The sequence below is a fragment of the Monoraphidium neglectum genome (assembly GCF_000611645.1).
Source record: "Monoraphidium neglectum strain SAG 48.87 unplaced genomic scaffold scaffold00092, whole genome shotgun sequence".
Classification (NCBI taxonomy): domain Eukaryota; kingdom Viridiplantae; phylum Chlorophyta; class Chlorophyceae; order Sphaeropleales; family Selenastraceae; genus Monoraphidium; species Monoraphidium neglectum.
The window spans coordinates 11,349-21,455 of NW_014013536.1; the positions used below are offsets into that span (position 1 = coordinate 11,349).

Sequence of the window (10,107 nt, forward strand, 5' to 3'; positions counted from 1 at the left end):
GGGGGGAGAGCGGTGGGTGAGGCTGGAAGCAGTAAAACCAGGCCCAAGCGAAGGGCAGGGTGTGTTGACGCGCAAAACTGGGCGGGCGGAACAGGTGGGCGGGTTGCAGTTAGCGTGGCAGCAGCAGTGTTGCCCTCCTGAGGCTTCGACATGCGACCAATAGAGCGCTACTCAAAGCGCGCGGTCTGCATATATAGCACGACATACCGGCACGCTTTTGCCCCCAGAGCATGCTTCTCACCAGGTTGCTGACGACAATCCAGATGTTGATAGGAACCCCCACCAGAAAAGTGGACAGGAAACCAGGGAACAGAGCTGTGACTGTAGCCCCTGGGGGGATCGCACCGCGAGTCCAGGGAATGCTTCCCATAAGACCGCCACTCAGCAGGGGGTCGCCGCAAAGGAGGGGCGACGTGATGGCGGACAAGGCGCCGACGACGCCCGGGTCGCCCGCGATGTTTCCGATCTGGGACGACGAGGCATCCCGTGGAGAGATCAGGGGCGAAGGAATGAAGTAGGGGCTTGTATGCGCGGTCTGGCAGCGCCAGGAAGTGGCCTTGTGCGCAGATCAGGGCGTGCGCGATTCATCAGCAACACCCGCCCTCATGCACGCAGGGACGGGCAAGCGGGCAGGCGCCACGACCCAAAGATGCACAGGCACCCTTTGTGGGTTCACGTCTAGGCAAAAGCAAGCACCTGAAACGGTTCGCGAACGCGCCAACATGCACCTGAAACACACACGAATTTCCTGCACACATGCCCCCCTCCCCCCCATACACACACACTCACACGTGCACGCACACATGCACGCACGCACTCACATGAGCTCCGGCCACGCGCTCACGTTGGTGATCGTCATTTTGATGGCAAACGGTGACAGGAGCCCCAAGGGAGGTGTGCCCGGCACAAGAGACAGGCTGGTGAGCACAAAATCAACACCGCTGATGATGTAGGGGAGCGCCGCAAAGCTGTTCGACGACCCGTTGGCGGAGTTGGTGCAGCTCGCGTCCGCCACGATCCCCAGCGTCTTTGCGCCGACCACCACGGCGAGCGGGAAGTTGGGCACATTGACAGCCTGGGTCGCACCCGCCGCAATCGGCCCCAACGCGCCAGTGACGGCGCCGGCCACCCCACACACCGGCAGGCCAAGCAGGTCGTCAAAGATGGTGTACACGGTGGCGAGAGAAGCGGCGGTGCCCGAGTTGACCACGTCAAAGGTGAGGTTGACTAGCTGGCCCAGCGGGAGGAGCCCCGCAAGGCTGGGGCTGGCCAGGATTTTGGAGATAACCAGTTTCGGCAGCAGACCAGCGGGGTTGTTGATGTTGTTGGGCAGCGCCACGACGTTGTTTGTCTTATCGGCCTCGATGCTGGAGCAGTTCGAGTCCGCCACAATCTGGAGAGTATTGAGCCCAGGGATTCTGGTGAGCGGCAAGGCCGGCACGTTGATCGTCTGGCTCGCGCCCGGCGCGAGCGCCCCCAGTGCCCCGGACACAGTGCCGAGCGCGCCGCACAGCGGCAGGCCGAGCAGGTTGTTGAAGATGGTGTAAAGACCGGGCAGGGACGCGGCGGTGCCTTGGTTGACCACGTCAAAGGTGAGGTTGACCAGCTGGCCCGCGGGGAGGAGCCCGGTGAGGCTGGGGTTGGTCAGGATGTTGGTGATCATCAGATCCGGCAGCTGGCCGGCGGGGACGACCAGCTGGTAGGCTTGGGAGGCGGTGTTGTCGGCCTCGCTGGACTCGGCCACGCTGCAGGTGTAGTCCACGATCAGCTGGAGCGTGTAGGCGCCCACGGTGCCCGGGAGCGCTACGACAGCTGTGATCGTCGTCGCGGCGCCTGCCGCGAGCGCGGGCACCGCGGCGATGGTGGAGGGGCCGGCGTCGTTGCAGGCGGCGACGCTGGCCTTGTTTGCCCAGAGCGCGTAGGTGGTCGCAGGCGAGGCGCTGCTGCCTGCATTGGTAACTACGAACCTGGCGGTGGCTGTCTGGCCCGGCAGCAGGGTGGCGGGCGGGCCGGCGTTGCCAGTGATTGCCAGGCCCGAGGCAACGAGGTTGGAGGCTGCGCGGGGTAGGGCGGGTAGCAGGGGGCTGGGGGTTCCGAGCAGGAGGCGCAAGGACGCGGTTGGGGCAAGGGTGCAAGAACGGCGTTGAAGGGCAAACACAGCGCAAGCGTTGAATGTGGGCGGCCGCATGAGGGCTTACGGTGGGGCGCCCGTGTGAAAGTGTATGTAAGCAACGCGGGTTCAACAGCTTGCTCCCCATCCCATGTGTGCGTGTGCCATTTTTGACTGGGTGCAGGCAGACAGGCGCCTTGCCACACAGCACGCCGTATTCCCTCCCCCCACCTTGCTGGATGTTGACGTTGCCGGTGAGGCAGCACGGCAGCGACTTGGGCTTGGTGAGGCTGGCCGGCTTGAACTTGGAGGTGGTCACGTTCACGTTGCACGTGTTGCCACCGCAAAGCGAGCCGATTGTGTTGCAGAGGCCGGCGGCGGCTGCGAGGAAGCGGCGAGGGGTATTGCGTGTAATGTGGCTGCGGCATGAGGCGTGTGGATTTACCACATGAGGGCAGCTAGATGCCGCGACATCGTACAGCTTGTCGCGCTGTTCGCATACGTACGTGCAGCACCCTGGGAAACAGGGACAGCTTTATTTTGCCCCTGCAATCCTTGCAGCCCTGCCCGGCGCCCCAGTTGGCTTGTCCCCCTCACCTGGCAGGTTGATGCAGACGACCGTGCTGCCAAGCGCCTTTGATGTCGAGGTCTTGGGCGCGATCCTGACATTAGCAACCACTTTCCTGCTGGCCTTGTTAATCTTGAACCCAAACGCCGACTTGGCGTTGGTGCCATCAGCAAAGGAGAGAGAGAAGTTGCTGGTCAGCCCCTTCACGATGCAAGCCGGCACTGCGGGACGTGGCGGATGAGAAGCGCAGGGGGATTCCTTGGTGTGGGCTTTATACGATTCCCTTTGTGTTGTGTTGTTGTGTTTGATGTGTTGTTTTGTGGTGTTTGAGGGGGGGTGTCGAAGGCCTCAGTCAGCCTGTGGGCGTCCCCTCCTCGCCTTGCCAGTCTTCGCTCTAAACGTCCCAACAACTGACTGTCCGCAGATGGGCGTCCAGCTGGTGACCCCTGGCGAACTTGTGGGCGTGTGGGGACGCTGCGCCCGCCGTTGGGCCCCTTCCCACCACATGCGCGTATACACGCACGCACACCACAACACCGATCATCAGCGCTGCTTGCAGCCACGCACGAGCAGTGGGCAGCCCTGCCTCGCGGCCAACGTGGTTTGATCAACGAAGCCTGTCGTACGCACCGATGGCGATAGACACGGTGCTGAGCCTGGTGATGGCGCTGGTCTTGCAGCACAGCGCGGTCGAGTTGCAGGGGCTCGCCGCCGTCACGTTGAAGCAGAACCGGTTGTACAGTGTCTTGGGCCTCTTGATGTAGCTGAGGGTGGTGTTGAGGACCTTGGAGGAGAACTGGACATCAAAGTTGGTGCTGGGCGTGGAGAGGACCCCCGCGTAGCACGTCTGGGCGGCGGCGCGGGCTGCGATGCGCCAATGGTGGTGGTGGTGTGAGGGAGGTGCTGGAGGCGGAGCAACGTGGGTTGTATTGGCAGGTTGCTAGTGAAGGTGCGCACCGCAGCCGTGGGCAGCCGCAGGAGCATGTAGGGCACACGGTATATATGAATGGTACTAATGATTCGCATTCATTGTTTCCTGAGGTCACTGCGTGCATGCACGCCTGCGCGGGGCCGCGCCGCGTCCTCACCCAGCAGCAGTCGCAGTGTCATCAGGACAGCGCAGATTGCGGCGGCTTGCAAGCCGCTGGTGCGCTTTCCATCCGCGGCCATGGTGGTTCCAGAACAATGCTAGGCGTGCTATCTGCGCTGGGCGGTGATTGACGTGAATATGGTCAGAGCAAGGATCATTCCGATCCTGTCACCGTGCATCACCCACCTATGGCCTCAAGCGTGGCCCAACGCGCCCCCCCAACCAACCCGGCTGTTCTGCAGAGCGCTTACCAAACCACGACAGGGTTGGTGCTAAAAGCGCGTTTGTGGACCACTGATGAGGTTCCGATAGAGGTTGTTCAGCACAGTTCTTTCGACACAGCGTTGCAACGTATGGTGGCGTTTTTGACGGCAATCAAGCGGCCACACATGATTGTGACGATATGATTGACGAAAATAGATTGCCCGCTCTGTTTGAAACGCCTTCCAAGCCTCGACCGAGTAGTCCCATCGTGACTGAAGTGACCGGGAAGTTCGGAAGTCCACGGTGACGGAGAGGCTGCCCGCGCAGTACCGATACGCTTGGCGTTGCTAAAACCGGGGCCTGATTTGTGAACGCCACGTAGAACACTCTCAAAAGAAGTGCATACTCGAGACTTGGGGTCCGGAATGACGTGTGTGACGGTGTGCCGGACGCCGAACCGCATGTTTTCCCGCAGCCGCAGCCTTGCTCGCGGTCCCGCAATGGTCACGGCTTGCTCTCAGGTGGCGTTGCGAGGTGCTTTGCGTCTGGTGCACGGCGTCCTGGCTCAGGGGGGGTCCTCGTAAGTCCTTCAGGGACAGGGGGCCTCCCTCCGGCTGCTAGCTAGGTGTGGTCCCACCACGTGGTGGCAGCGACGTCGCATCTGGGGCGCGCTCAGGCAGCTGCATCTGAGCAGGTGTCGTCGTCGGTCTCACATGTAAGGGTCAAAGCCCCCCCTGGCAAGGGGCCGCAGGGTGTTCGCAGCAGTGCGCGCTGGCGGGGCCGCAGGGGGTCGCTCGCCTTTCCAGTCGCTTTGCAGCGGCCGGCGAGCAGTGAGCACACTGCAGCTGGGCAGTTGATTATCTGACAGCAGCAGCAGCAGCAGCAGCAGCAGCAGCAGCAGCAGCAGCAGCAGCACAGGCAACAGCAACTGCAAAGCAGCAGCCTGCTGAGCAGCGGTACGTAGCAGCCGTACAAATCACGACCTGCTTCCCTATCCAGCCATCCCCTGTGATAGCATCTCAAATCCACAGGGTGCAGTAATCGACATTGCCTGTTACACGACTAATTCGAGGTCCATGGCCACTGCAAAGTTGGCAAGGGGGCGCTGTTGTGAAGACATCTTTCATATTCCTGAGGGGTAGCGCGCTCCGAGGCCAGCTGCTCGCAGGTCGCAGCGGTGGGGGCTTTGTGGGCGGCAACGCAACAATACGAGCCGGCTGTTGTGTCATCTCTGAAAAGGCTTGTGAAAGGTGGGCGCGCCGGCCCAGGGGCGCGCGGCTGTGCAGCCGTGGCTGCACATGTGTGCGCCAAGGCGTGGGTGTGCCGGCATGTGCTCGTGCGGGCACTTTGTGACGGTGCTAGGGCACACATGGAGGCGTGCATGTGAGGAACATGTGGGCGTGCGTCCAACCAACGCGGTTGTGTCAGGCAAAGTAATGCCATTGACGTGCAGTGCCCAGGAAGCGGTATCCAGGCGCATGTGAGGACCGTAACTCATTCTCATATCACGCAACAATCCCATCTACAACTGCCCAAGGGGAGCACAGCAGCAGGCCAGGCCCCAGCCGCCGTGGACGGACCCACGTGCCGCACGGCTGCCGCTGCCGCGACACGGGCAGAGTTGGCTCTGCTTGCCAGTGATTCGTGCGCGTTGTGCGCAAGGAAGAGGATCTGCAACGCGCGCCGCGGCGGCGCGCGTCTGTTCCAACAGCACTCGCGTGAGATTCAGCGCAGCGCCACCAAGACGTGATGGCGCAGACCTCTGGCCAGCCGCTAGCGCCCGCGCAACGGGCACCAGACCGCAAGTTGTGAAATTCACTGGACCAGCTGAGGCCTTGGGCTGCCGCAACGCAGCGACAACGGAGGGCAAGTGGGTTGGGTGGGGGCCGTTTTGTAGGCGCCCGCACACACCACTGGTTCACAGCAGCCCTTGAGCATGTATGTATGTGATCAAAGCCTTCTCGCAGGAAGCAAGCGGCCGCAATGCTGACAGCAACCGAGCACGCACGACCGAGCGGCTGCCAAATAGCCGGCGGGCATGCGCGAATCAGCGGTATGGTGGGGCGCGGGGTGATGCAGGTGTCTCCAAAACAACGCGGCGCGGCAAGGGCGGATCGGGGCGCGGCTGCGTCAAGACAGCGCTGCAGCGGCCCGAGCTCACGCCACGAGAGATCTCTGCCAGTGCGGCGCGCCCAGAAGCCAAGGGCGGAGTGAGGTCGCAACAACGCATTGGCAATTTGCAGCAGTCAAATGCAGTGTGCGCTGCACCTTGCAGCCACCCAAAACAAACTAGATGCGAGATCTGCACCACAGCAAGCAGCGCCACGCACGCAGCAGTGCCGTTGATGGCGAAGCATTTGGGCAGTGCGTGTCCACCACCAAGCAATCACGCAGTAAACACATGGGCCACGAGGGCGCCACCAAGGGCCAATCATATGCAGTGCAGGCCCGCGGCACGGAGGCGGCGAGCAGAGGCGGACGTGTGTACCACGCAAGTCCCTTTAGTCGGATGCTAGCACGCAATGCGTCGTGCAAGTCGCCAGCTGGACCTTCACACATCAGAGCCTCCTGTGCCCTTGCTTCTATTGCGGATGGGCAACTTAGATGGTGTAGGTCAGCAGCTTTTGATTGTTGACAAAGTTGGGCTCCAGAACGGCACACTGAAAGGGGGGTGGGATAGAGCGGAGGGGGGGAGCGGATGGGTGAGGTGGTAAGCACAACAACCAGGCCCAACCAAAGGTCAGGATATGCGATACACAGGACTGGGCTGGCGGAATAGGTGTGGGTGTACCAAGCGTGGCAGCAGCAGCAGCATTCATGCCCTGGTGAGGCTTCGAAATGCAGCCAACAGAGCGCTCCTCAAAGAGCCCAATCTGCTTAGCGCGACATGCCAGCAAGGAGGTTGCCCCCAGAGCGTGCTTCTCACCAGGTTGTTGACGACGACCCAGATGTTGACAGGCACCCCCAACAGCCCAGTGGACAGGAAACCAGGGAACAGAGCTGTGACGGTAGCTCCCGGGGGGATCGCGCCGAGAGTCCAGGCGAAGCTTCCCAGAAGACCGCCGCCACTCAGCAGGGGGTTGCCGCAAAGGAGGGGCGAGAGGACGCCAGACAAGGCGCCGACGACGCCCGGGTCGCCCGCGATGTTTCCGATCTGGGGCAGTGCGGCGTTGCGTGGGGAGATCGGGGGCGAAGGGATGGGGGGTTTGTGCGGTCTGGCAGCTCTAGGAAGTGCCCTTGTGCGGAGATCTGGGCGTGCGCAATTCATCAGCGACACACGCCATCATGCACGCAGGGATGGGCAAGCGGGCGGGCGCCAACATGCACCTGCAACACACACGATGAAAACGAAACACATGCCTCCCCCACACACACACGCGTGCACACCCGCGCGCGCTTGCATTTGCCCCCGGGCCACGCTCTCACGTTGGTAATCGTCATGTTGATGGAAAACTGCGACAGGAGCCCCAGTGGGAACGTGTTCGGCACAAGGGACAGGCTATTGAGCACAAAGTCGACGCCGCTGATGTTGTAGGGCAGCGCCGCAAAGGTGTTAGCAGAGGAGCCGTTGGCAGAGTTGGTGCAGTTCAGGTCCGCCACGATCTTCAGCGTCTTGGCGCCGATGGCCGAAATGAGCGGGAAGTTGAGAACGTTGATGGTCTGGGTCGCGCCCGCGGCGATTGGCCCAAGCACGCCGGTCACGGCGCCGACGGCGCCACACAGCGGCAGGCCGAGCAGGTCGTCAAAGATGGTGTAAAGGCCGGCAGCAGACGCGGCCGTACCCGAGTTGACCACGTCAAAGGTGAGGTTGACCAGCTGGCCCAGCGGGAGGAGGCCGGTGAGGCTGGGGCTGGCCAGGATGTTGGTGATACCCAGGTTGGGCAGCAGGCCGGTGAGGTTGTAGGGGAGCGCCGCAAAGCTGTTTGAGGAGCCGTTGGCGGAGTTGGTGCAGTTCAGGTCCGCCACGATCTTCAGCGTCTTGGCGCCGATGACGCCGGCGAGCGGGAAGTTGAGCACGCTGACGGTCTGGGTGGCACCCGCAGCAATCGGCCCCAGCGTGCCGGTCACGGCGCCGGCAACGCCGCAGACCGGCAGGCCCAGCAGGTCGCTGAAAATGGTGTAGAGGGTGGGGACGGACGCGGCGGTGCCGGTGTTGACCACGTCGAAGGTAAGGTTGACCAGCTGGCCCAGCGGCAGCAGCCCCGCGAGGCTGGGGCTGGCCAGGATGTTGGTGACACCCAGGTTGGGCACCAGGCCGGTGACACTGCTGAGGTTGTAGGGAAGCGCCGCAAAGCTGTTGGAAGAGCCGTTGGCGGAGTTGGTGCAGCTCGCGTCCGCCACAATCCCCAGCGTCTTGGCGCCGACCAACCCGGCGAGCGGGAAGTTGGGCACGTTGACGGTCTGGGTGGCACCCGCAGCAATCGGCCCCAGCGCGCCAGTGACGGTGCCGGCCACGCCGCAGACCGGCAGGCCGAGCAGGTCATCAAAGATTGTGTACACAGTGGCGACAGAAGCGGCGGTGCCAGTGTTGACCACGTCAAAGGTGAGGTTGACCAGCTGGCCCAGCGGGAGGAGCCCCGCGAGGCTGGGAGTGGCCAGGATGTTGGTGATACCCAGGTTGGGCAGCAGGCCGCCGGGGTTGCTGATGTTGTAGGGCAGCGCCACAACGTTGTTCGTCTTGTTGGCCTCAATGCTGGAGCAGTTTGAGTCAGCCACGATCGAAAGCGTGTTCAGCCCAGGGATGCTGGCAAGCGGCAAGGCCGGCACGTTGACCGTCTGGCTCGCGCCCGGCGCGAGCGCGCCCAGCGCGCCGGACACGGTGCCGAGCGCGCCGCACAGCGGCAGGCCGAGCAGGTTGTTGATGATGGAGTACAGGCCGGGGAGGGACGCAGCGGTGCCTTGGTTGACCACGGTGAAGGTGAGGTTGAGCAGCTGACCAACGGGCAGGAGCCCGGTGAGACCGGGGTTGGTCAGGACGTTGGTGATCGTCAGGTCGGGCAGCGGGCCGGCGGGGACGGCGAGCTGGTAGGCGTAGGAGGCCGTGTTGTCGGCCTCGCTGGACTCGGCCACGCTGCAGGGGTAGTCCACAATCAGCTGGAGCGTGTAGGCGCCAGAGGTGCCAGGCAGCGCCACAATAGCGGTGAGTGTCGTCGCCGCGCCCGCCGCGAGCGCGGGCACCGCGGCGATGGTGGACGGGCCGGCGTCATTGCAGACGGCGACGCTGGCCTTGTTCACCCAGAGTGCGTAGGTGGTCGCCGGCGAGGCGCTGGTGCCGGCATTGGTAACTACGAACCTGACGGTGGCCGTCTGGCCAGGCAGCAGGGTGGCGGGCGGGCCGGCGTAGCCAGTGATCGCGAGGGCGGAAGCGACGAGGTTGACATTTGAGGTGACGGCCGAAACGACCGTGTAGCTCAGAGCGAGCTGGTCGTTGGTATCGGATTTCTGTGGGAGTGGGCGGGGGAGAGCGTGTGACGGGGAGAAAGCGGCAGTGGCGAGGCGGGTGTGTGCGCGGGTGGGCCGCAGGTCTCGCGTCGAGCGGCATGATATCTAGTGCGGAGGGGCGATTGAGTGCCCCCCACGCTGATTGTGATCAGGCTGGCCGGAGGGGTCCGCAGGCAAGAACACCAAGATCCATATGGAGAGGCCCAACTCTGCCCAAAGGAGCCCAGGGTGCAAGCCTCAATGCAGCCGGCCCGCCCTGCAATTGCTGTCACGTCTGGCCCCCGCGCCCCTGCTGCTGTCACGCGGCCTCGCTGCAAGGCCCCCTGGGCCGCCATGCGGACGGGCGCACCTCGGGGATGGCACAGGCCGGGTCGGAGTAGGCCCGGAACGTCTTGTTGCCCACCGCCCCGGCGGTGAAAGTGAAAGAGACGGTCACGCTGGCCCCAGCGGCGATTGACCCCACAGTGGCGTTGGTCTGGTCGGCGGCCTCGCCGCACGCGGCCAGGGCAGCCTTGTCCGCCCACACGCCGAGGCTTCCCGGGTTCGCGGCGATCTCGCCGGTGTTGGTGACGGTGACGCGGGCGGTGAAGGGCTGGCCGGTCACGGGGCTGGTGGGGGTCAGCTGGATGGCCGTCACTGCAAAGTCGGTCTGGAGGGCTGCACGGGCAGGTAGCAGGGGGGTGGGGGTGCCGT

The 10,107-nt window shown here is 63.6% G+C and overlaps 2 protein-coding genes across 2 annotated transcripts in view; both read right to left on the reverse strand.

Moving 5' to 3' along the window:
- Positions 1–817: 817 nt before the first annotated feature.
- MNEG_0989 (hypothetical protein) lies at positions 818–3,848 on the reverse strand (the record flags this gene model as incomplete). Its single annotated transcript, XM_014050525.1, has 5 exons — positions 818–2,055; positions 2,342–2,491; positions 2,708–2,899; positions 3,309–3,542; positions 3,767–3,848. 5 exons carry the CDS (start codon positions 3,846–3,848, stop codon positions 818–820), a joined length of 1,896 nt encoding a protein of 631 aa, XP_013905979.1.
- Positions 3,849–6,572: 2,724 nt separating this feature from the next.
- MNEG_0990 (hypothetical protein) overlaps positions 6,573–10,107 on the reverse strand; it is a gene marked incomplete at both ends in the record, with an annotated part of 6,160 nt that continues 2,625 nt past the window's right edge. The window contains 4 exons of the mRNA XM_014050526.1: positions 6,573–6,632; positions 6,899–7,126; positions 7,399–9,414; positions 9,764–10,071. Coding sequence (XP_013905980.1) covers positions 6,573–6,632; positions 6,899–7,126; positions 7,399–9,414; positions 9,764–10,071 — 2,612 coding nt within the window. The remainder of the gene's footprint in view (positions 6,633–6,898; positions 7,127–7,398; positions 9,415–9,763; positions 10,072–10,107) is intronic.